The following is a 26618-nucleotide window of genomic DNA, read 5'->3' as shown; positions in this document are numbered from 1 at the left end:
AGAGACTGAACTAAATGAACGAGGGTCCGATTCTGCAGATGAGAACTGGCTGTCAGAATCAAGAAAGGGCAGTTCAGCCCCCATTTCTGGAGAAGACTCTATTAGCTCCCAAGGAGAGGAAGAGTTGGAAGGCAGCCAGAGCATTGCTAGGCAATCAGCAGATAAGCAGAGGTCCGAGTCTGGGTTGAGTGGGAGCAAGGAGGAGGGGAAAGGTCAACCTCTCAGTCCCTGATTCAGGCGTCTGGATAAAATCAGAAGGCAATGGAAGGGCAAGAGGGGAAAGGTGGGAGTCTGGTGTCCTTCCTGCTGTGGGAGGAGCGAAACTCAGACTGACCAACAAACGTAAAAGTGAGCAGGCAAGATCCAGGCTCTGGATGTGTCTTTTTGTAAATAAACGTACATAAACTTGCCGGGATGTCAGCAAAACATCCCATAGGAAGAACAGGATTTTCCATAATTTCAGACAAGCGAATCCATTAATTGGAACTTCAATGCTGATCAGCTATAAAACATACACACACACATGTAGGCAAGATAGATAGCTACTCTAGAAAATTGTTACATTTTGCATCTCATGCATGTTTCTCAAGTCTTCAGCCTGATTAGTCACTACCATAAAGTGGGCCAGGAGTTTTTCCAAATCATCTTATGGGAAGAATTTATTTTCAGAGTTCCCAAGATATGTTTGGAGAATATCTTGTGGAGGATCAGAAATTCTGAAAAAAAATCAAATCGTTTCTATAATTACCTAAATATGGATCGGAGAGCTTAATTTTAATCCTCCGCTTCTGAACATTTTTGGACATAAGCTGTCTAACTGCGTGTCAACTCAGAACAGTTTGTGAGCATTTTAAAGCTGTAAAGCTAAGGAGAGCGTTTTTTTATGGCATGAACTGGTGAAAGAACCCTGGAGTGAAACAGCAGTTGTTGTGTTCTCACCTGCCATTCCCAGTTTTTAGCTTCTTGTTTTTCTCTTTAAATTACTGTTCCAAGCTGTCTACTTGTCTCCATATTTTTATATACTGTAGTTATATGTATTCTTGTATGGCTCTGTTTATATGCTGGTTACTTTAGGAAACTTGTTTATGCACAGAATAGATATATAATACTATGTGTATAATAGTACGATTTAATGTCTACAATGATGCATGTAATATGTGAGAATTATTTGTATTTTTAGCAGAAGTGCACAGGGATCTCGCTTCTCACTGAGCCTCACGAATGAGACAGGAATTAGAAAAAACCAGTGCAGATTAGCTTGACGTAGAGCTTTTCAGAAAACCTCACCCCCAAATGGGCTCTCCATTCTTATCACCAAAATAGTGGTTTTGAGGAGTGTAGGGGACTTCAAACCCCTGGCTACAGAGATACCTATAGTAGTGGAATCTACTGGCTGTGCCACTGGGGCTGTGCCACTGGGGCTAACAGATTGCGGACACTGTTGTAAGGGCGTTGTGATGCAGGGATGTATGCTGAGGTGTATCTTTATTGTTGCAAGTTCATTGGTTCCCTCTGCTTGTGGGCAGCCTGTTGGTATCATTGCCAACACAGTCCACCAATCTGGGGCCTTGGTGGTGCTTCCGAGTGTGCTGGAGAAATGTCTGCCATTTGCATGCAATTTACTGTGCTGTGTGTATCCCTCTCCTTTCCTCTACATCAAGTAGTGATTTATCTCCACTACATAGTCAGTGTTGTAGGATTGTTTGGTGAAAAATATTTTTTTTCTACAGTTAATGTTATTTAAAATGTAATTATTATGTATCATTTTCTTTTCCAGCTTCCCCATCAATTTCGGTTTTGTGTATGGCCGCTGATGGAAAAGCCCCTGTAAGTATATAATGTCACTGTTAATGGAGAACAAGTGATGCTATCCATTTTGGGAAAACAATTACTTGCAGAATACGTTAAGGGGTATAAGGCCTTATGGCCCGTTGATTCACCTGGAACACATTCAAAAAAATACGTCTCGTCAGAAAGAGGGGAAAGGGCAACACAGATTTGCATAAAAGTTGCACACCCAAAGTTTTATGTATAGGTGCAGATTTATAACGAATTGAAATAGAAATATAATGCATCTCATCATCACATGAAAGACTGACCAAATGACTTGTTCTCATGAGCAGCCTTAACATTAATGGGCAATGTTAAGGCTCTTGCCCTCATATTGTAAGGTTCTCTATCTCAAACTCTACTTGGACCTTCAAATAGAGGATTCTCCAAGGACAGTTCTTCAGATAGAAGGCTGTCCTCTGTAAAGTAAGACACATGAACATCCTAACAATATGAAATCTGCCCCCACAACAAGGTGTTGTGTCAGGTACATAAAACATATATCCAGAAGAAGGAATGTTTCATATGTGATGCCTTGTGTTTCCTCTTGTAAAAGCCCTGCCTGCATCTCAGAAATCCAGCACCTCAGGAAGAATCCTGGGCTGGAACCTTTCTCCTCAAGATGCTACTTTTCTGTGTACAAGGAACCTGTGTAAAAATCAAAACATGTGATATCTCACTTCTATCTACTATATAGATCAGTTCTTTATTTGTAATCTTGTAACAAGAAGTAGCTTGCTGATTTCTCTGCAACATTTTCTTGGGTCAAATTTTGTTGGTGAAGAACTTATTGAGACTTCTTCACATAGGTGAGGATTGGAGATCTGAAATTTACAGGCACACACAATGTTGGTCATACTTTTAAGGAGATTGGATATTTGTTCCGTTATGGTTATGAACAAATGTCATGCTGCAACTTAAACAATGTTTAAATCAAATGTTCCAGTAGGGACAATCCATGTTTGGAGCTTAATTCCTGGTTTGTACTTTCTGAATTCTATTATGGAATTGTGTGTGTGTGTGTGTGTGTGTGTGTGTGTGTCTCCCCTCTTTTCCCAAAGTTTATTTAATGAAACAAATGGAACATGCAGCACAATGTTGCAATGTGGAGTTACACTATTCAGGATCCCTGCCCGTTTTCCTTTTTGTCACACAACACTAAGCTGTTTGTGGGAGGTTTTAACCCTCAGTATTTTTCTAAGATTTTGATACTTCTGCAAACCCTGGGATTCCTTCCAAGCCTTGTGCATGGGTGAAGCCATTTGGACTGCACGCACAGCCAGAACATTGGAAATAGAAAAAAATGTGCTATGCTAGCTTATCCCAGTGCTAACCACTAGTATATTTGTACAGGGCGGCCACTAGTTTGTTTTGAAATTGGAAAAAAGAACCATTTCCTGCCATGATGTTGCAAAATTAAGCCCTGTGGATGAGTTAAACCTATGATGAAACTGTAGGATGTTTACTCACCACCAGCATGATAATGATGTAGCATTGTCATTTCAGCATAGATTTTGTGACATCACATTTACCCCCGTCACACAAACCTGCAGTCCTAAACTCACTTATTCAATGAACTCAATAGTGATGAATAAGATTGTACGGCTAGGTCCACAACTCGGTCAAGCCTGAAGGATTCTGATTTAAGTTGATTATAGAGCTGGTTCTAACTACCCATATTTTTCCATCTTGATTAGAGACCTTGATTCTGCTCCTATCGATATCTGAAATACAGGTGTGTGAGGAGGGGTCTGCTTTGGGCAGGGCCTTTTCCATAGTGGCACCAAAATTCTTGAATTCCCTTCTGGGAAAGTTCATTCAATCTCTTTCATTCTGGCTGTTTGGTACAAGTTCAGATAACTTATAGGGCTTTTCTATGGGTCTAAATTTTCTTGTTTTTTGTTATGTTTCCTCTTGTTGGATTTTTAACTTGGTTGTCAGTTCATTGGTTGATTCACTTGGGAAGGGCAGTAGTTCAGTGACAGGGTAACTGCATTATGTGCAGAAAGTTCCATTTCTATTGTTTTCTGTTAACCTAACATAAGTAAGAGGTTGAGTACCAAGACCCTGAGATGATGATAACCAGGTCAGCTGGTCCGACCTTTTAAAATAAGTAGCTAGGCCAGACCTTACTGGAACCTCTGTATCCTACCCCTGAACAATCCTCAGGATGTGGCTGGGTGCAGTTTGGATAGGTCCTGAGCTAGTCACAAGACAACATGTGCCAAAGTTACTTATGTGAACCGGACATTAGGGTGAACATGTTTATTGTGAGGTGAGGCATCACGTCAGTGGAACCTGAAGAGCAGCAGAGAACTACTGGTTCTGAGGGGCAGAAGAAATTAACAGGCTTCAGCCCCTATTTTGCCTGACCAATACCTTCCTCATTTTTGCCTTGGATGTTTTATTTTGCCCCTTCTTTTCACGAGGGCTGTATAGGGGACCCAAAGCTTTGCAGACATGGCCTTCTGAAATATGAAGGCAGGAATACAGGTAAACATGTGTCACACATCAGATGCCAGATTTCCTGTGTGAAACAGCCGTCGCTGGTCAAGTTCTCCTTTCATAGCTGCTGTTTCCATGAGAGGCAATTCTTAATGTTCAGCTGTGAGTCATCAGGCACTAAGTCACTGGCTGGTATGTGTGTATATGTGACTCGAGCCTTAAATCTCCTTGAATTCAGCAGGATTAAATTGGCTAAGTTGTGAACTGAACTAGCGTACCCTCCTTTGATCCTCTGGCTCTTTGCAAACTTGTTCTATTGTGGTGACTGCAGTATGCGGTGAGGATAGTGATTGTTGTACCGATGTATAGTGTGCCCTTTGAGTGCTGGAGAGCTTGTCTAGCAGCTGATACAGGGCACTGAAGCTTCAGCAGAAGATTTTTGTTTCTGGTTTGAGCTACCCCTACACAGCATAGCTGTCTGCGGGTGTGAAACAGGAAGCTTTAGTTGCAGAGGCACAAAAGTGCTGTACTTGCTCTCATGGAGCTTCACAATTAATCAATTTTAATTACAGTATTTTATGCTTCAACTACTTGCTTCCCCATTAGCTCTCTGTGTGTGTTTGTTTGAAAGATTCCATTCTGCGCTGGGACTGTCTGCTACCACCTCCTCCTCCTCCTCCTCTTCTTCCTCCTCCTCCTCCTCCAGAGTCCCCCTCCCTTTTTGAAAAATATTGCAACACCATCTGAAATTTCCTCTTTTCTTTCCTTCCTGCATTTCTTGCAGGTTCCTTTGCGTCAGAAGACAAGGAAGAAAAATCAAGGTAACGAGGTCTTCCTTTTGTTCCTGCTTTTGTTTAGTGTTAAAATTTTGCTCACGCGAGGAGGACGGTTTTTGTTGTATTGTTTGTTTGGTGTTGAGCACGCTGTTATTCTGCTTAGTTTTTACATTGATTCAGTGGGGAAGATAATGACACACTCTTCATTTGGACTAAGCTGTTTCGGTATGTCAAAGCTCTGTGTGTGTGTGTGAGAGAGAGAACTGTTCTGCTTAATTCATTGCTAGTCTGTACTGACTGTCATGGAAATATAATTTTCTAACATATCAGTTTGGAAGGGTATTTTAACCGTTGTATATATTTATGATCACACACGCACACATGGAAAACATCCAGTAATGGATTTAAATCTGCATTCTGTTTCACTGGCACAATGTTCTCTATCATTATGGATTCCTAAAGCTTCATTTTGACTAATTTATCTTTGCTAATTGTCCATTCAGAAATAATTCTGGGTTGTATTTCAAAAGAAAATGCTGGCATCCCCTCCATGCATGTTTAAAGGTGGCACTTTGTTTTTTCGCACAGGAATTTGTACAATGAGCCGTCGAAGGATATCATGCAAGGACTTGGGGCTTGCTGATTGCCAGGGATGGCTATACAAGAAGAAAGAGAAAGGGGGCTTTATTGGCAACAAATGGAAAAAGTTCTGGTGTGTCCTGAAGTGTTCGTCATTATACTGGTACAGCAATCAAGTGGTAAGCATGCTAACCTCTTAGTTTCTCCAGGTAAATTAAGGGAAGATTCAGCGTTCCTAAGCCATTTTATCATGTGTAATTCAAGAATCTGTAAGTTTAGTGTGATTAGACAATCACAGGAAGGGAATAAGTTATTTTAATTTTCACTTCATTGTTTGGAACAAAGCCCTCCTGTTTTGAAACATGTTAGCTGGACAGAGTGTTTGTGGATAAACAGGTTGCTTGAGAGAAGTTTGGGGCCCATAGTAAGATAAGTGGGCACTTTCCTTTGCTTTTTACCTAGATGCCAGTTAATTTCCCCATACTCCAAACTTCCTCCATGTTTCTGATTCAACAGGAGGAAGCTTTGAGCAAGAAGGATTCTAGTGCAGCTTTGTAGGAGCCATTGTGTAACTGCCCTTGCAATTTCTAGCTAATGTTGCTAGCTATTCTGGACTTCTGGAACAGGTGTAGATTTTAGGCAGTTGCTCCAAGATGGCCTCTGTCAAAGGTTAGAGTCCAAGCTTCTCTCTAGTGTTCTGGGGGGTGCAGTGTGGTGAGTGGGAGAGAGAGTTGTGGGTGATAAAGCAACAAGGGCAACCCAGTTGGAGCACACATGGGTAATGTAGAATGAGTTCAAATGAACAACAAGGTTCCACATGTTGATTGGCAGTGTGGAAGAACTCCACTTACCTGTGAGTAAGCCCTGTTGATTTCTTGTGGATTTGCTTTGGAGTGGACATGGTTATAATTTCAGCCTTGCTGCTCTGTTCCTATTGCATCTGTGCTGTACCGTCTAGCAGAACATTACTGATTGGCATAGGGCACCATCCTATGCATACTCACTCACTAAGTCCTACTGAGTTTACTTCTAGCTTCATGGGTGTAGTATTGCAGCCCAAAGGGCCCTAGATCAGCACGACGGACCACCAGGTCACAACCATTGTGACCTGTTTGCAAAGCACTTTGTAGATAAAATCGCTCTGACTTGAACACTTCATTGGTTATTAAATCCATATCAGGAGTGTCCTTGGCTTCCGTTCTTCAAGGTTGCTTGGATAAGCTTCAGTTGTTGTTAGTATGTGGAGTCGTGGGAGCTCTCTACCTACTACATATGTGTGTTTGATCCTTACTATTTGTACTTAATAACATGTAGCCAAAGGAGACGGGTCAGATTAGTCCACAATGTGCTATTTTATTGAAAGAGGGCATTATTCCTGTCCCTCAAAAGAAGCTATAAGAAGGTTTTATTAGACTGGCCTCCATTTTGGGTGGGAAGTGTGGCTGAACTTGTAGTATAGTGGAACAGCTCCAGTTGCTCTTGGATGAAACAGGGTATGGAGATCAGTTTCAGTCTGCGGATTTTAATCTCATTGGGGGACTGTAATAGGTTTAGTGGACTTTGATGGGACAGAGGGGGACTGTGATCATTTTGATTCCTCTGGACCAACCAGCAGCTTCTGATTTTTTTTTAAAGTATCTTTTTGGACTTCAATTAGGAGTTGGGAATGGCTCTACTCCTGTCTCATAATAAGGTACCAAAAGATGGACCTAGGGCAATGCTGCCCTACCCAAAAGGAATTGCCTGTTTCTTGGTAGGATACAACAAAATGTGATTTAACCTCCTGGTGGCTGATGGTCTTTCATTTTACTGTGGTCTTAGTTGTTTTTAATTGCTGTTTCCAGTTGTTTAAGTTTTTGTTATAAACTGTCCTGGAAGTCCTACTGATAGGCAGGACAGAAGTGGGTTAAATAAATTAACTAAACAAATTAAATCACAAACTCAAGTTCAATCTAGATAAGACTGGGGAAATCAATGGAAGGTCCAGTTGGCATTGGAGAATGTGAGTTGCTTGTAATGGTTGGGGGTCACGTCACACCCTCCCTTAAGGACAGAGTGCACAGTTTGAATGAGCTCATCACCCCAACATTGCTCTTGGCAGCTTCTGCATCTAAGAGTACCCAACAGGCTCAGCATCCCCTCCAGTTCCAAATTAGAAAGGAAAGTTTGGACTGATGTTTTTGGCAGTGGGCAACTGAGATACTCATACAATGGCTGCCCACCCTCCAGACGAGCCTGTTGTTCCCTCCAGTTCTGGAGGAAACAATTGGGACTTACTGTATTGACAACAGATGTGCAAGGCACCATGAATGCCTCAGATGCACACTCCTAAAGCTCCAGTCTCCTCTCCCATCTTCAAATGTTTGGAGCTGGAGATCAGATTGCCCTTGATCTCCCACAGAGGTTCAGCAAGAAGTAGGTTGGGGTCTAAGGCTTCAAACCTTTCTAGGAGTAAGTCCCTTTGTACACAGTGGAACTTTCTTCCAAGTGAAAAGCAGGGGTTTTGCAGTGAAGAGGATCCTGGCAGCCACATCTGTGGGCTCCAGATTTTCTCAGATCAACAAATGGAGCCATGCTATTTACTTACTTATAAAAATGTATAATATCATAAAATATCATAGAAGTTTAACATAATAAAAATCTCTAAGTGATTTATGTAAAAACCATACACACAATAGCATTTCCTTTAAAAAGCTAAAAACAGAACAAAACTGTGCAGTGTACAAAATACAGAATTGACTGTTAATTTTTCAATCTCTATTTTGTCCAGGAAAGCATATAAGTTTTTAAGAGGCTGCTGTCTCTGCCTCCTGAATTTCCCAAGGGAAGGCATTCCAATGAGTGGGTACCATTACCGAGGGCCTACTGCTGCATTAACACCGGGGGATGAACACCTCCCCACATATCACCTGTCCACAAGATATGCTGCTTATAAAATGATAAGTAAAAAAGTGTGTATCTGAGAAAAAGAAAACCGTGTAAACCGAGACATGTGACACTTAAGGAATAAGCCACGTACAGAGAATCCCCTTGTCTCCCACCTTATAATTACACTGTGGAAAAGAGTGAATTTCTTCCTTCAGCTGGCTGACCTCAAGCCCTCTAAAGCTGGTACAAAGCAAAGACTTGGAACATAAACAACATTCTGAGCCCATGAATATCCCTTGTGTACAAGAGGCATACATTTACGAAGTGTGACTAGGCAAATGTTTTGCTGCACACTGCCCGAGGACCCCAGAATTTGACTCAGCCCAGAGCATCCTTGCACCAAGGAAGAGATTTCCCATACCCCACTTTGGAGCTCTGATATGGGCTTCCCTTCCAGAATAGATGTTGGGACTGTCATTTTGCTGACAAAAAAAGTTTCTTTTGTGTGGAGCCCTGCAGGCTGGAGTTTGGTCCTGCAGGGAGCTGAAAGGGGATGGGAGCCATTGTTGTGAATGGTGTGTGTGTGTGTGTGTGTGTGTGTGTGTGTGTGTGTGTGCTTATTTCTTTTGAGCCACTATCACTTTCTGATCAAACAAGTTTTTCAGGGTGGTTAATGGCTGGCAAACCTCCAAAACCTCTTTCACTAGTGGACTAAGGAAATGAGAAGATATAACATGGACATTGATAGTCCTTTCATATTAGCCAAATGTAACGACCTCTGTGTTCATAAATAGCATGGATACAGAACATGTGGCTTTCCAGATGTTTTTTAACTGCAACTCCCATCATCCCTGCCTATTGGCCATGCTGGCTGGGACTCATGGAACTGGAGTCTAACAACATCTGGAAGGCACCTGGTTCCACACTGCTGAGTTATGGTGTGCAGCCAAGTATCAGAAGCTGGGGGTGGGCAGTGGAAGGTTATCACTTTTTAAGCCTTGCTTTTCAGTAAACTCTCACTCCAGCAGGCCACTTGTCTTCAGCCCTCTTGAAACGACTGTTTTCATCCTTGGTTTAAAAGTTCAAAAGCTTCCTCTGCAGACAGAGGTTCCTTAGCGTCACTCAACATCTGCTGTTTTCTGTGCTTTTTGGGAAGTCGAGGTTACCGTTTTGTGAGGGTCCTGGGGAAAACCCCTTTCCCCTTCACCTACAGATGGCGCAGCTCAGATTCTAAGCAGACATTTTAGTTTTCGGAGGCAAGGCATTCACGCATCTGTGCGTGGGCAGAAACTCTGCTCAAATAAACGGTGGTCATCTTGCTTGCCTGGAATACTCGTACTTCTTTGCAATGGGTTGTATATTTATGAAGTGCGAATTCTGTTTCAGCCAAAAAAACTTGAGCTGCCCTGATGCAAGGAACTGTAACATAGCAACAACAGGCTGGTGCAGTGTGTCTCGTAGTCCATCAGTGAGCTTTGAGAGGATATAAGGATGTTAGCGTTTGAAATGAATTCTGCCTATATTTGGACCCCTCAAACAATTACCCAAACACATGGGGGCTACTTCTCCATTGGCATGTTGATGAAAAACGATGGGTGTGGGACAGGCAGGGAGAAAACAAGGGAGGACTGGTTTGTTTATTTTTTAACCCAAATCTGTTTAAATAAAACATGAAGGAGGGGTGCTAATGCAAGGGTGGGAAACTACAGACCTGGGGGCCAGATGCAGCACTACAGAGTTGTCTCCTTAGCTTTTGGGACTCTCTTCAGCATATGCTCCTTCAGAAGCCTCACTGTCCCTTATCTGTGCACAGTGCCTTTGCCTGACTGGTATGTATCCTTGAACTGAGATCCTGCTTCTTGCTTACCTGGTTTGTTTGCCTAAAACCACTAACCTGTTGCCCCACCTTCCCTTTGCTTTCAGCTAGTACCTGCCCCTGGAAGGTGCACATGATGAAATGTGCCCATTAGGCTGTAAAAGGTTCCCCACTCCTGAAATAAACGATTTGCCTTCGTAGGAGGTGTTTCTGCCTGCACAAGTCAGAGCACCCCATTTCCCCACCCACTGCAGTCCTCCATGACACATCCCATCATGTTCTGGAAGACCCACCAGACCTCAGGAGCATCTTTTCACGGGGAAGGGGGAAAATCAGTGAAATGTTGTATGCCTGGAGTTGCATGATCAAAAGCACTTTCCACTAATGCAATATCACATTGGATGCAGCCTGGAGAGACCTAATTAAATGAAGTTTCCCATTTTGAAATTTATACTTCTGAGCACACCTGGCTGGAATGTTCTCTTGAAATCTCATAATGCCTTTTGCTTGTTTGGATGGAGGAGAGAGTATGAAGAAACCACCCTACCCGAGATGAGTCCATTGAGGTTTTTTGCAGCTGTTCAGAATCCAGAGTGTGGTTGCTAATGAGATAAAATTAACTGCAGTCCAATGCAAATGGATGACTTGGTTGGTAAACATCTGAGCATGGGACTGCGGCAAAAGCCCTGAATTTTTGTTCCACTATGCACTACTGCCTACCTGCTTCTCCACATATACGCCCAAGAAAGGTAGAAATTGCTCCTCTTATCTACTGTGCTTTACAATTTAGATCTCAAGTTATTAGAAATTATTTCTGTAGTCTGAAAAGCTTTCTGAAATCCAGTTACCGTAATTTCCATTGTCTAATTTCAATAAATTATGTAGCATACTTTAATATTGCCGGCTTATTTTGTCACAGGCAGAGAAAGCAGAAGGGTTCCTCAGCCTTCCAGAATTCACAGTGAATCAAGCGACAGAATGCAAGAAAAAGTAGTAAGTCTTTCATTGACTTGGAGCCTTGAGAAAGTGAAATTTTACAAGCTGAAATGTGAATACAAGATCCCTGCTGGATCATACCTAGGGCTCAGCTAGTTCTGCTTATCATGGATATTTATGTAAATAGAACTGTCCATCAGGACATAAACTCAACAGGCCTCCAGTCATTGTTGTCCTTACAGCATTGCCAATATTTCAAACCAATAGACTCCACTGAGATGAAGGCGGGTGGAAATTATGGGAGCTTAATATGTTACTGGAAATCCTTGGGCTGGAATTCAATGTCACGTTCTTCCAGTTGTTTCATCTGCAAGCATTGCCACTTGCTAGATGGAACGAACCCTACCTCCTCCCCCTGTGCATTGCTCGGGCTGGGAGGTTGTCTCCTGACCCCCCAAAACAATTTTAGGGTGTACATGGGAGGGAGGAGGAGGAAATACCTGTTGAGCAAGGGTTTCCGCTGCTTAGGTTAATCCTGCCTGTGAAAATGTAATTATGATCTTGCTTGGTTTTCCTTCCAAGGGAGGGTAGCTCTTGGTACTGAGATATCGCAGCCTTAAAAATGACTTCCCTACTGTCTCATTGGTCTGAAATCTTATGTGAAGGGCAGCCGGCTTTCCTTAGTTAAATATAAACTCATTGTTTTGAAGTAGTTATGTAGATACTCTTGTACTTTAAGGCTTATTACAACCTCTACTGCAGAGCTGAGACCATTCATTCTACACATCTGAAAGATTGTCTCCATCCCCACCAACCCTCTAATAATGCATTAAGGTCAGCAGAGAGGACTGTCTCAGTAGTTGCATCCTCCTCAAAAGTGAAAGGAGTGTTGGCTCAGGACAAGGCTTTCCCAATGGCAGCCCCTAGACTGAATAAGTAAAATAAATTGTCCAGTAGCGCCTTAGAGACCAACTAAGTATGTTCTGGGTATAAGTTTTCGTGTGCATGCACGGAAATCTGAAGCAGTGTGCATGCACATGAAAGCTTATACCCAGAACATACTTAGTTGGTCTCTAAGGTGCTACAGGAGAATTTTTTATTATTTATTTTGACTGCATCAGACCAACACGTCTACCTACCTGAATCTAGCCCCTAAACTGTGGAACTCCCTCCTCACAGAGCCTTGTCTAGCATCTCCATTGTAAAATTTTTGCCATATGCTGAAGATGCACCTCTTTACCCTGGCCTTTGACCATTAAAGTATATATGAATCTGTATTGGTCTGTTCTCATCCAAATGGTTTCACCAGTTTTTATAATTTTACCCTTTTTTTACCTGTTTAAAATTAAAATAATAACTATGTATTCTATTGTCGTACTCCACCCTGGAACCTTAGGGTGAAGGGTGGATAAGAAATCCAATCAAGCAAGCAAGCAAGCAAATAAATCTAATCACAGCTCACACTATTTTAATTATGCCCTGTCTTGTTTGAAAAAGAAACACATTTCTGTAAAGTTCCAAACCCCCCTCCCCCATGACACAGTCCTTTTTAAAGCACTTGAGAAAGAATATGCATATCTGTGGTAAATATATAAGCATTCATCTCCTTGTGAGGGCTGTCAAAGAGAGATGAATGTACCCATTCTATTGTTTCTATGTGAACACTCGCACTGTAGTTTGAGGTTCTGCACAGTTCTAAGTATGCCTGATCAATGGAACCTACTCCTACTTCAGGCTAAGTGGGTTTTTTAAAACATCTTGGGATCATAAAGTCTTTGGTAAACTGACCCACATACTCACTTTTTAAATCTAATGTTTCCCATATATATGAATATATGTTTTTGTTTTTGTTTTTGTTTTGGAAGCGCTATGAAGATCATTCATCCACAGATCAAGACATTTTATTTTGCAGCAGAAAATGCGGAGGAAATGAACATGTAAGTAAAATCAAAAGTCTTGCTTCCTTTTTTTCTTATGACAAAAAAGAACCATCTCTTTGTTGTTTCCTTGGTTGTTACTGGAGATGGTAGCCTCTGTCTCTTGAGTGTTCATAAAAGATTGCCCAACCATAAAGTATGCAGCTGATGGAAGGATTTCTGTGACTGTTCACCTTACAGTGTGCAGTCAGCTGAAAGCAAGGTGGGCCAGCATGCAGCATGCACATGAATGGCAGAGAGCAGGTTGAATGTGATATACCATAATGGCTGATGCTTGATGGCTTGTGTTGTGATACTCAGCAGGTAACAGGTGGAGATATCTTCAATCATTCTCACTCAATAATTGTAATAAGTGCTGTACTTGATTCATGGGTTTGCTTGGGTTTAGTTTATTGCAGAGGTAGCAGTGTAGTGCCTTCCAGGTGTTATTGAGCTCTTAATTCACATCAGCCCCAGACAGCATGGCCAATGGCCAGGGGTGATGACAACTGTAGTCCAATATCATTTGGAGAACTACAGTTAGCCACCCATGGTTTATTGTACTGTTATCAAAATCCTCAAGGTGGAATCTAGTTGGTGTCCCTTATACTGACTGAAAAGTTTTGAGTTGCTAATGGAAGAGGAAGCAAGGCAATCCTTGCCTCCTTCCCTGTTCTGGAAAGCTACCAAATTCTCTGGAGCCTATTTTCAGGGACTTTGGGGGAAGGAGGAGTAGGCAAAAATTGCTTCCTCTCATCTCCCAGAACCCTTTCATGATTGCAAAGGCACACATTGGATTTCACCCTCAATTGAAGATGAGAAGTGACTTGGTAACTACCAAACCTGTTTTCTCTCAGCTTGGCTATTTCTATTCTATACAAATGTCTGTGCTTGCTTTTATTTTTTCAGATGGCTGAAGAAATTAGGTACAGCTGTCCTTGACAAACAAGCCAATAAAAAGAGTGAAGAAGGTATGCTCAAATGGACCATTTTGAATGGGATTGTTCTACACCTTTCTACTTGAGGAGTTTTCCAGGGATAACACATATGGCATTCAATATATTCAAAATACTCAGAGATGAATGTTCAGCTAGAGCTAGATGCCAACTTTTTTTTAAAAAAATGATTAGATTAGATTAGCAGTTATGAGCTTTGCAACAATATCCAAAAGATGCATTTTGTACTGGGAAGGAGGACAAAAGGCCAAGGCTGTTCTAGTCTAAAGCCCTTATTCTGTCTAGGCACATAGATGCAGAAAAGAGAGGGGAACATCTTAGGAACAGAGGCCTTATTCTGAGTCTTGCCATTGGGTCATTAAGCTTAGTATTGTCTACAGTGACTGACAGAGGCTCTCCAGATTTTCAGATGGAGCACTCCCAGCTCTCCTTGGCAGAGGCAAAATTTCCTAGAGCTCCACAGCACTGAAGCTGGGTCTCCCTGGAAGGGCCAGACATCCTATTTCAGTGCATGAAACAAGACAAGGAATGTCCCAACCTCCCACCAGTAGCAACTAAGAGTTTCACTTCCCTCTTAAGTCTGATCTGAAGCAGAAGTTTATGTATTTATATATAGCGACATTCCTACCATACATTTAAAGCACTATGATACCACTTTTTTGCCATGACTGTCCATTCAGAATGTGTGAGCATCAATTCATTTTTCATAGAATTAGATATAAAGTTATAGTTTATTTCCTGCAGAGCAACCTTGTTCTGAGAGGCCTGTTTCATCAGAGGGTATTTTGGGGTACTGCAGCTTTTTGCTGCCTTTCTAAACAGTAGCTCACCCTCTGCTTGTCCCTTATCTCTGACTGCGAGAAACTTTGTAAACCTGGAGCTTTTTTTAAAGCCTTTGTCTTCCTCCTCCTCCACCTCCTCTTTCTTCTTTTCATGCAACGCTGTGGAAAGATGAAAAGAGAAAGAGAGATTCTGCTAATTAGAAATGTCAGAAAATACCCTTTGTTTTGCATACAGATGACCCTGACTGAATCAGAGCCGGTATGTTTTGCTTTCAGTTCAGGTTACCTGAAATAAGTTTACTTTTGTTTCCAGTGCTATAATTGGCACGTCTAATGCACTTCAACTGTTGTGTTCTTGCTTCAGAGTGCTACAGCGAGAGCGAGCATGAAGATCTAGAAATAAACGTGGAGACGCCACCCCCTCCGTATTCCGATCAGTTGCCACCGCCTCATTTGGTATGTATTATAGTAATTAGCTAGCTTCTGTTTGCTAAATGGCTTGTACAAGTGTCACCCTATCCAGTTCGCAAGATGCCACTCTGATAAGTAATCTGCAGTAAAGCACTGTACACTTCTTTTCCACTCGGTATTCTTGCAGGGGGCCTGTTGTGAGATCAGTCGTACGAGACAATAAATGCAAAACACTCCTTCGCCATTTATTAATTAAATTGTTGTCCCATGTTTCCTCCAAAGAGCTCAAGGTGCTAGACGGGTTCTGCCCACACCCCCATTTCCCCCCTCACAACAGCCCTGTTAAATAGCTGAGGGTCACTCAGGGAGCTTAGACTTCCATTCTAACCCTGGCCACCAGAAGGGTCACTAGTACTGCATCCACTGTGCATGGTGGCCAAAATGGAAGTCAGGCCCACACTGGGCCTGATGCCGTCACCTGATGGCATTGGGGTCAGCTTGGGAACCAATGAATCCAGACCCAGCTCAGCCCCTCCCTGCCCTCAGAATGCCCTGTTTTGGGGCATTCCACTGACTGTCACCCACTAGTATCCTACATGTGGCTCTCTTGCAGAGACGGCTCACTCATGAGGCCAGGTGAGGTGACCGCCTCAGGCGGCAAGATCTGCAGGGACTGCGGATCCCAATGTCAGTCTTTCTTCCCTCCTGATGTAGATCTTCACTCACCCCTTCTTCCCTGCAGGGAGGGAAGAGAGTAGGTTTTCCCAGGGAAAGCAGCGGGGCAAACTGTGTATAGAAAGCACAATAAAGCCAGAAAACCTCTCAGACCTATTATTTCAAGGCATGGGGCAAGCGGAAGTATGGACGAGTTTTAGTCCAACATTCTCACCATCACGCCACAGTGCGGACGTCTCTTGGCTAAATACACTGTTATATGTTGAAAGCAAATAACAGTTATCACAGCCAAATAGTTACTAAAGCCTTCCCAGGCAGCCTTATTTCCTTGTGGTTTAGAGAAAAGAACAAGCCTCTCACAGCATGTAGCACATGGTTTAGGATTGCTACAATTCTGCCAGAAGTTTGTTTTTAAAAATAAATAAATTTGAGGCAGGTGTACAAAAACCCACTTTGCTTTTGTTGAATCAAATGCATCACAGGATGGGTCTAGCACTTTCAACACTAGCACATTATTTATTCTCACAATACTGCAACAATTTTGAACCAATCTTCTTCTATAACCTATTCCACCCCCCTATTCACTGAGCCCAGTTGATAGCAGTTTCCTCTAAATCATGGATTTCTGTCCTTAAATAACTTCGCATCCAGGTAGAGCTCAGGAAGGCAGGTGCTTGGCTTGTGCAATTGTCAGTTATGCCAGACTTTGCTGGTGCTAAATTTGGTTTTATAGTGTTCGGATATTGGGTCATTCTGCTGCCAACACCCTCTCCTAATTCAACCCCCTTGTGTTTAAGGAAGATAAGGAAATCACTGGCACCTCCATCATCATTAAATTCAAGAATAAGCTGGCAGTGGATAAATTTACAGTAATATCAAATTAAAGATACAGGGTTGTATCCAGAGTTACCTTTCTACATAGAAAAAGTCTCCTGTTCACAGAAGTGACCCCATAATCTAGTGAGTTGCTTGCAGCTCAGGTATGCCAGCATAAGCCAAAGCAGGCTGCTGTTTGTTCTCAGTTTCATATCTCATCACATGGCTTAAGGTAAAGGTAAAGGTACCCCTGCCCGTACGGGCCAGTCGTGTCCGACTCTAGGGTTGTGCGCCCATCTCACTTAAGAGGCCGGGGGCCAGCGCTGTCCGGAGACACTTCTGGGTCACGTGGCCAGCGTGACGAAGCTGCTCTGGCGAGCCAGCACCAGCGCAGCACACAGAAATGCCGTTTACCTTCCCGCTATGAAGCGGTACCTATTTATCTACTTCCACTTAGGGGTGCTTTCAAACTGCTAGGTGGGCAGGAGCTGGGACCGAAAGACGGGAGCTCACCCCGCCGCGGGGATTCGAACCGCTGACCATGCGATCGGCAAGTCCTAGGCACTGAGGTTTTACCCACAGCGCCACCCGCGTCCCAGTATCACATGGCTTATAAACAGCAATATAAAGCCATATTAAAATGTATTGATTTTTTTTGATTTTTTTGCATAACAGCATTGAATAAAGCAGCCTCATATTATTGAACCTCAACCACTGTCCCATTCCAAGGGCAGAAATTATTTCCCTCTCCCGCAGTGCTATGTAACAGGCATTAACCTCTTCCACATCTTTTGACAAAGTGAAGCGCTTGTTAATTTCATTCTGACTTCAAGGCCACTAACAGCAGTCAGTCTGCCTGCTTCCAACATGTCTGCAAGATCATTCCTTCCCATCCGCCCCCCCCCCCATCATATGAGAGAGAACTTGTAGGAAGGACTAGGATGTAAGACCTGACAAACGTTTTCCTCCTTTTTGATTGCCCCCCCCATAAATATCATTGAGACTTTTTATCATACTCCTTTTTGAGAAAGCTACTGAAAGAAAGAGGTAGTGAGTTGTAGGCCAGAGGGCAGCAAGTTCCCTTGATGCAGTCACCATTCTTTCTCTGTGTTGGTGCCCTGGGCTACAGCTCAGCTGATACACCTGGGGGGTGCAGTTTGGGCCTGAGACCTCTAGTTGCTAATCATAAGAGCATAAGATGAGCCCTGCTTTAGCAAACCAAAGCCCTATCCAGTCCAACAACCTGTTTTCGCAGTGGACTGCCAGGCGTCTACGGGAAATCGACAAGTAGGACATGAGAATAACAGCACCGTCCCTGCTTGTGATTTCCTGCAACTGGTATCCAATGACATTTTGCCTCTGTTGCTGGAGGGAGTACATTGTCCTCACGACATTTATTTATTTAAAATGTTTCTATATCATTTTCCTCTACAGAGAAAACACCAAAGCAGTTCACACTATTGAAAACAAAACAGTAAAACCCAACTCATAACTTCCCAGTAATCAAGGCATCATGGTACTTGCAGAGTGCGCCATTTTGAGGTTTGCTTCAGATGCCAGGATGTCTTGAGCCGGCCCTGGAATGAGTAGGACCAAAACTTTGCTGTTGCCTCCATTTTTAGAACACATCATGCAGATTCATAATTTTGTGTTTTGCTTTCACTGCGTGTGCTTTTCAAATGTGGGAATCCCTGTACAGGCAGAATGTAAATATCTAAAGCAGGGATAGTCTGTATTACTCAGTGATTATGTGATCATTTACTGGGAAATTAATTCCAAGAGCAGATGTGCTTCTCTGTGTTTAGCCACCAACCAGATGGAAACAAATGCAAATTAGTATTTTGAGGTGGGGGTGGGGGTTTTACAAGTTTCTTTAAACAGGCAAGAAAATGTTTATTTGCAAACTCCCCCATATCTACTTGAATGGAACAGTCATTTTGAGACAATAGACTACAAAGATTTCCAGGTGGGCTGTTAAGGTGCAGCATATCTCATTAGTCTGAAATAGACCCCTCAGGGCTCATTAATCTTTCAGTGAATACTTTTTCCATTTACTAACACTAACACCTGCATTTTATAGTATTCTTCCTTGGGTGTTTATTGATAGATGGGAGTCATGAAGCAGTTGAAAAGTTAAGTGTAGATCATTTTAAGTAAGAAAATCATGGGGATAATAATTTCCACTTTTTATTTTACTGTTGAATAAAATCAGTTTGTGATACAGAAAATTGCTCACTCAAAAGTTCAGAGGGTTTAAAAAACAAATGCTTATGAATGGGAAAAGGGTGGTTTATTCTTGCAGCTACGCAAGTAACATGCACCATCTTCAACAGTTATCTGAAGCTCCATGAGACTATTAACATCCTATGGCAGGGGTAGGCAACCTGAGGCCTGGGGGCCGGATGCGGCCCAATTGCCTTCTCAATCTGGCCTGCGGATGGTCCAGGAATCAGTGTGTCTTTACATGAGTAGAATGTGTCCTTTTATTTAAAATGAATCTCTGGGTTATTTGTGGAGCATAGGAATTCGTTCATTTCCCTCCCCCCAAAAAAATATTGTCTGTCCCCCCACAAGCTCTGAGGGACAGTGGACCAGCCCCCTGCTGACCCCTGCCCTATGGTATTTAATGCTCTTAAATTGAGTTGGTATGCTTGGCTACAGACTCCTCCTGCCTTGCATTCCATTTTGTGATCTGCTTCAACAAAACACTTTATTTCTACGTATATAAATAGGAGGGAGATTTATGGCCAAAGCAGATGATCAACATTTCATTGCTGATTCTACTGAGTCTGTTAAGTCTTATTGGCATATAGTGTATCAAGATCTGTTCCACTTCATTACAGCAACATTTCATGTGGCATTTCCCCCCCAAGTTAAAACTATAGATATACATTCTTAAGCATCCCAGGTATTAATAGCATTGCCTAGGAAGGAGCACGTCTCTCCTTGGTGTGTTTCATGCATCCTTCTACTTTGTATTCAGCCTGGAATAAATGAATTCCCCTGGTAGTGAGGCACATTTACCTCTTAGTCCTACTTGTATCAAAACACTGGACCACCTAAATTATTCTAAAGATTTATGAAGTCCAGAATATTCAAGCCTGGAAAGCAGACTGCTGGGCCAATATGGCGAAGCCAGAGCAGGGAGACTTCAACTGTAGCTGTCATGGGGAGATAGTTCCTGGAATCTGCCTGGATAATATTTATTAACTTGGCAGCAGCGGAGGCCTTTCTCATTGCCTCAAGTTCATCCCAACTTCTTTCTTTCTTTCTTTCTGGCAGAATTTATATGAGATGTACTCCTTCTTTGATTTCTTACTCAACCTTCACTGTATGGTCCCAGGCGTGGCCTAAAACAACATAAAAATACAATATTAAAATCAGTTAAAACACTTAATTCATTCATTCATTCATTAGTTAAATAATTAATTCCTAAATCACCCTCCATCCAAGGATCACAAGGTGGTTTACAATACGAAAACACAAAAATATGTAACGTTGTAACAGGCAAAAACAACACCTCCCCCCCGCACCAGGTTAAAAGGCTGTAAATTGTTTAATTAGCCATAGGATCAAAATAATTGTGTGTGTGTGTGTGTGTGTGTGTGTTGGTTATATCCTGCTTTATAACTCCAAGTGTTTCTCAAAGCAGCTTACAAAAAATTCTCACAATAAAATTAATATCAAAGAAATGCCCCTATGGTGACAGGGATTATTCAGGTGGCATTTCTTCTTGATCTTCCTTGATTGTTCTCTGAGGTAAAGGCAAAGGACTGGGCTAGTGTGTGTGTATCTATCTACCATCTATCTATCTATCTATCTATCTATCTATCTATATCTATCTATCTATCTATCTATCTATCTATCTATCTATCATCTATCATCTATCTGTCTATCAGGAGTCAAAAGCCAGGATAAAGGGGTGAGTTTTCAGCATATGGCAAAAACTATAGAACGAAGGGGCTCGTTGCACCTCTGTGGGGAGGGGATTCTGTGGCTTAGGAGCTGCCATAAGAATGCCCTCTCTCAGGCCACTACCCCTGACCTTCTGAGAGCAGTAGAACTACCAACAAGGTCCCCTCTGCTGATCTAAACCTCTGAGAAAGTCTGTAGGGAAAGAGACAGTCTTTCACACATTTATGAGGTTATCTCCATGTCTACCTGATACCTTCTGTTTAAAACCAGTACTGTTTGGAGGAAACAATATTTGGCTGAGTGAAACTGAGGCAAAATTAAGCAAAGGAGCCATACCACTCACTTGTATACTATATGGTAGGCCCAAGTTCACAGGAAGTGTCCCAGGTGAAGAGTATGATTTCAAATTCGCTGATACTTGTCCCCTTATATTGCCACCCATGACCAGCTTTTGACTTGACTTTATTCCACCCCACCTTCTTGTTTATTCTCAGAAACAGGACCAGGAAGAGCCTTCCTTGACATCACACGCATCAAGTGAAGTATCATGTTCTTTGTCCTCGCCGGAAAGCCTGATGAAGTCTGAAGGATCCTCGTCTTCCTCGTTGTCCAAAGTATTGTATCCAGACAGACAGTCATGGCTCGACATTGTGAACAACTCTTCCCCTGGGGAAGAAATGGACAATCAATCTCCAGCTGCCTCTGGCGACTCTCAGGATACTGATCACTTGGTAACAGGCTGTAACAAAACACTGGAAAGTGGAACTGTCAAACCCGACTGCAGCTTTCGGGTCTCTTTGAATGAGGCTACATCTACATTACGCAGTGCTAAGGCTAGCCTACCTGTGCCTAGAATAGCAGCATCGAAAACTCTGCCTAAAGGTGAGTCAAGCAGTAGATGATCTGTTGGCCCTACAGTATTGCCCTTCCTGCCTTGACCCATAAAGAGGCAGAGCTCACTTGTAGCCTCTTTGCTTTACCTGCAGACAGTCCCAGGTTCAGTCCCCAACATTTGGTGCCATATCTACTCTTAAGTTGTAGTGATTGATGCCCCCTCTTCTTTCATTTAATGAAAGTATGGGTGAAGGAAGCAACGTGATTTGTTGAAACCAGTCTCGGGCTTGAAACGAATGAATTTTGCCTGTATAAATAGATCAAATTGAACGACCATTGTTCAACTTAAATCTCACTTCACAAACTCCTTCTTTTACCCAAGGAGGTGTGTGTGTGAAAATTGTGGGGTCCCATTATCTTTTCCTCTATGGAAGCAGCAACACAGGGAAACTGATCCCACCCCCCACCCTGCCCCACAAACAAAAAACAAAAGGGTTAAACATTATGTTTCTGTCCATCCTGACTTGCAGCCTGCCAAGACTACTTCCTGGCTGTAATTTTTTTAAAAAGTAGAGGAGGAAAAATAAACAGAAATCTCTGTAGCTTCTTGTTTGTGTGTGAGACTGTGAGGCTATAAACAAGCATTTTGAGTACGTGCCCCTCTGTCCATAGGCTTCTCTTCCAATTTACAGGCCTTTTTTGGGGGGGGGAAGCAGTGTCCAACCACTGCCATTTCTATTTCCTTTGGCAGTTGTTGATGCAGCAAGACTGGTTATAATAGAGAACAAAAAAAGGATGCTTTAGAAAATGAAACATCGCTGCAACATAATGAGGCATTATTTATAATAGTATAATAGCCCCTCCAACTGGTGCTCTCCCAATGGTTTAGATGTAGGCTGTGCAAATGCCATACTTTTACAGCACCCCCTTCTACAAAGAGTCCTAGTAACTGTAGTCTGAGTCCTGGAAACTCAAGCTCTTTGAGGAGTAAGCCATAGTTCCTAGAATTTGTTGAGTGGGGAATGAGTTTAAACGTCTGATGCATATACAGTGGTACCTCGGTTTATGAACTTAATCCGTTCTGGAAGTCCGTTCTTAAACCGAAACCGTTCTTAAACCGAGGCACACTTTCCCTAATGAGCCCTCCCGCCACCGGTGCCCTTCCATCGTTCGGATTCCGTTCTTAGACTGAGTAAAGTTCCCAAACCAAGACAATATTTCCAGTTTTGCGGAGTTTGTAAACCAAATCGTTCTTAAACCGGACTGTTCTTAAACCGAGGTATCACTGTACACCCTACAATTCCCATTTGCCACAACAACCCTGTGTTTCCTGCAAGCTCTCCTTGAATGCCCCTACAGCTTCCATAAATTTGGGGAAGGGATGCACTGGGGGAGGGCCTGAAGTGGCATGAAATCTTCATGAGAACCCTGGTCTATGAGGACCATTAAATGTTTCTATCATATGAGACAGAGCTTGTTGCTTCATTCCTGGGGGCGGTGGGGCAGAGTTCCTTGCCTTGAGGGGAGGCAGGGTGGCTGGTTACACAAGAGAGCAAGATCTTTGGTGTACTTTGATAACTGCTAAGTGGCATTGTGCTGGTTCCAGGGGTGACCACTTCCTTCCTCTAAACTTTAACTGATGTTCTCAAGCAAATGCTCAACGGTGATAAAGGCTCAAGTGCCTGATGAACATAGGTTTTGTTCTGATATCCAGCACCACAATGGACACCCTAGTTTGACATCATCAGAGTTGTTATGAGTAGGGATCTATAGACTGCTTTTGTTGTGATTGTATGTTACACACACACACACACACACACACACACACACACAGACACTGTTAATGTTTAATTATTTAAAACTATTTTTTCTATGGTTTTAGCTATTCTTATTTTATCTGTAAGCCGCCTTGAGTCCCTGTCAGAGAAAAAGGTGGGGTATAAATAAATATAACAACAATATCACCCATCAATGAATTTTTATTTTTTATTATTTTACTGACTATAGACTAAACAAAACACACCCATTCACAGCTAATCCTTGCTCTGTGGTCAGTGTATGTGAGTTTTCATAAAGTTGTCACAGAAACACTTTATGCAGGTGTACATTTATAAATTCTGATGCGACTTTCTGTTAATTATATGCAACTGCTTTTTACAATGAGTAGGAAAGATTATTTTTTTTGGCCATAATTAGGGCATGTTTAATGAGGCAGTGATATGCACAGGAAATGCTGCTGCAGCAAATTGGCCCCAGTATTGCTCTTTCCTGTCATGGTCTTGCGACACAACCAGCTCTTTTCTTTAGTATTGTCTATATTTAGCTCTTGTCCGAGTACAATTGACAGGGTGTTATCTTTGCGCAGCGTTGCGAAATGACTAAATGCACACGTTAGGAAGTATTCAAATACAAATATTTGCAGATATACCATAGAGCTGTTTAAAATGTGGGGAAAATAACTTTAGGAAAACTTGGAAGAGATTAAAACAAATCCTCTCCAAAAAAATAAATAAATAAAATCCTTTGTATGGTCACTTGAGAGCTAGTAGACAAATATGGAGCACTCAGTAGCCCTAGGACTTGTTGCTAGACACAGCCTGTCTTCTGTCTTCCCTACAGATGCAAAATGTTCCGTAGATGAAATGGAGAAACTTTACAAGTCCTTAGAGCAAGCGAGTTTGTCTCCCATTGGGGACAGGCGACCTTCTACAAAAAAGGAGCTGAGAAAATCCTTCATCAAGAGGTGCAAAAACCCGACTGTTAATGAGAAACTCCACAAAATCCGAGCACTGAATAGTACGTTAAAGGTGAGCGTTTATGGAGTTGTTGTGCTTCAGCTGTTGTTGAGGCATTTAACTCATTGTGTGTAATTTTTAGCAGCCTCAGAAAATCCCTGAAATCATGATTGTGTTTACAATCTGGGTATTCTTTTAAAATTTTTTGAAGGCCAATGTTATCTTCTTTGGTCTCCAGAGCCAATAGCTTGGAGAGGAGAACATTAGGATTGGACAACAATCCAGATATGAGAGACCTCTAGTGGTCAACTCACATTTCCAGTTTCACAAACTTCTCTTTCTTTCTTTCTTTCTTTCTTTCTTTCTTTCTTTCTTCTAGTGCAAGGAACATGACTTGGCCACGATTAACCAGTTGTTGGAGGATCCTGAACTAACAGCAAGGAAGTACAGGGAGTGGAAGGATTCAAACACCATGTTGGTCCAAGATATCTATCAGCAGCAGGATGTTCTGAATACGCCTGAAGAAAATAGCACAGAAGCAGAGCTGATGCTGCAACCATCTTTCATAGAAAGCACTATCTGAGAGAAGTGGACTGTGTGGTACTTTCCCCACACTGTCTTCATTTACAAATAGTATAAGCTGCTACCGTTTCCAGTTTTGTTTTTCTAGTGGAGAACTCAACCCGTTAGCCAGAGCATTATTTCTTATCTCAGTATTAGGAACATAGGAAGCTGCCTTAAGCCAAGGCAGTCCATCTAGCTCAGTGTTGTCTACACTGGCCAGCAGGAAGGGATTTTCCCCAGCCCTTCCAGGGCACGCCTGGGATTAAACCTCAGACCTCCTGCACGCGAAACAGAGCTCTACCCTGAGCCCTGGCTCTTCACCATTCTATCTTCCTTTAAGTGAGTGATTTACCTTATCTTCCTTCAAGATAGAATGCCACTACCCAAGTGGTGACATCACAGTGGTGATGCCACAGTCTTTGTGAACTTCTGAGGAGAGCAATTATCTGGGAGTTGGAATGCCATTTTTAAAAAATGGCTGACCTTCATAACACAAATGTTTTAGCAAGCACAACATCTGGACATTAAGGGTTTTAAAGAGTATGTACATAGTGTAAATAAGAAGTTCATGGTTATTTTAAAGTTTGCTAAGAGAAGTAAAAAAAAAAAAGTTGTAGAAATGCTGCCAGGGTTCAAAAAAACAAACAAACCACCTTTTTGTTGTAGCTTGTCTAAACTTCCATTAAGATTGTAACCTCTGCTGATGACAGGATGGTGCCTGTCTTCTGTTAAAAAGCCTTGTCATCTGTTGAGTGAACACCTTTTGCAATCATAGCATCACTGTATTTATGAATGGCCAGAAAAAAAGTTGTTTCCTTACATCATCTGGGGAAAGTTGCATTTGAATTGTTTTTCATGCCAAAATAAATTCTGCAGCGTTGTGCAAACTCTATTAGGTTTCTGGGTTGTTGTTTTTTCTGTTTTATGGAACAGAGTGCTAAAGATTCTTACAAAAGAAAAAGAAAAAGAAAATTCTTCTCAATATGAAAATATATACTTTGCAGGGAGCTTCAACAGGATATAATTTTTTTTTTTGTTAATTTGCAGCAGCATGCATCTGGCTGACTTACCCTACAAATGCATGTTGTTGCTTACTACCCATATTCACTGTACAGTATTGCTAAAGATTCAGTTTTGTCCCTGGTGCTGACTCCAGCCATTCAAGACAATGCTTCTTCCACTTTGCATAGCATCTCTCCCCTGGGTGGAGTTTCAATAATATGCCAGAGTGTGGTGGAATGTTGGGAACCAGCCTGCATCATACGTTCACCTGCAAACCTTTTCTGCATGATAGGAATTTTTGTCCATCCATCTCCTGCCCACCATGGAGGAGGGGTTGTCAAATGTGGTTGTAGTCAGTGACCTTGTAGTGAAACGGATCATGCCATGATGCTACAGGTGATATCGCATCAGTGAATAAAATGATACAGGTCAACACAGCCAATCGAATCTTGCAACATGATGATGCCTTTGAAGGCAGCTAAGGGCAACATAGAATTCAGGATAAATGAATCTTTTTACAAGGACTGCCAAAAATGAAAAGGGGAAGCACATTTTGGCATTACCCTCCCCCACAAAAAAAAAATGGTCTGTTTTTTTGGCTCAGTTCCAGCTGAGTCCCAGAAAAGCAGTTGACCTGAGGAATCTCTTAGTTTACAAATAAACAAATAAACCCATTGTAATTATGGAAAGCATTCTTTAATTTATGTGAGGTGAATTTTCTAGCAGGAAGGAAGGAAATTCTTCGGCTTTCTTGCGACGTTA

The 26618-nt window shown here is 42.2% G+C and overlaps 1 protein-coding gene across 8 annotated transcripts in view; it reads left to right on the top strand.

Annotated features, from left to right (window-relative positions):
• IPCEF1 (interaction protein for cytohesin exchange factors 1) overlaps positions 1 to 25746 on the top strand; it is a 54850-nt gene extending 29104 nt beyond the window's left edge. For 3 of the 8 annotated variants that reach the window (XM_083608015.1, XM_083608013.1, XM_083608014.1), the window contains exons 2-11: positions 1778 to 1827; positions 5060 to 5096; positions 5640 to 5809; positions 11234 to 11307; positions 13116 to 13187; positions 14076 to 14137; positions 15269 to 15360; positions 21216 to 21603; positions 24175 to 24362; positions 24670 to 25746. In XM_083608015.1, the coding sequence (XP_083464141.1) occupies positions 1804 to 1827; positions 5060 to 5096; positions 5640 to 5809; positions 11234 to 11307; positions 13116 to 13187; positions 14076 to 14137; positions 15269 to 15360; positions 21216 to 21603; positions 24175 to 24362; positions 24670 to 24873 (1311 nt within the window). In that variant the 5' untranslated portion in view covers positions 1778 to 1803 and the 3' untranslated portion in view covers positions 24874 to 25746. Of the gene's footprint in view, positions 1 to 1777; positions 1828 to 3459; positions 3566 to 4489; positions 4613 to 4694; positions 4847 to 5059; positions 5097 to 5124; positions 5277 to 5639; positions 5810 to 11233; positions 11308 to 13115; positions 13188 to 14075; positions 14138 to 15268; positions 15361 to 21215; positions 21604 to 24174; positions 24363 to 24669 lie in introns of those variants that run through there. The other 5 variants (XM_083608016.1, XM_083608018.1, XM_083608019.1 and 2 more) reach the window with 5 other exon arrangements.
• The last annotated feature ends 872 nt before the right edge of the window (positions 25747 to 26618 follow it).

This window comes from Podarcis filfolensis, assembly GCF_964270895.1.
Source record: "Podarcis filfolensis genome assembly, chromosome: 3".
NCBI lineage: Eukaryota > Metazoa > Chordata > Lepidosauria > Squamata > Lacertidae > Podarcis > Podarcis filfolensis.
The sequence above is the reverse complement of the archived record's forward strand: the minus strand, read 5'-3'. Positions and strand labels throughout refer to the sequence as shown.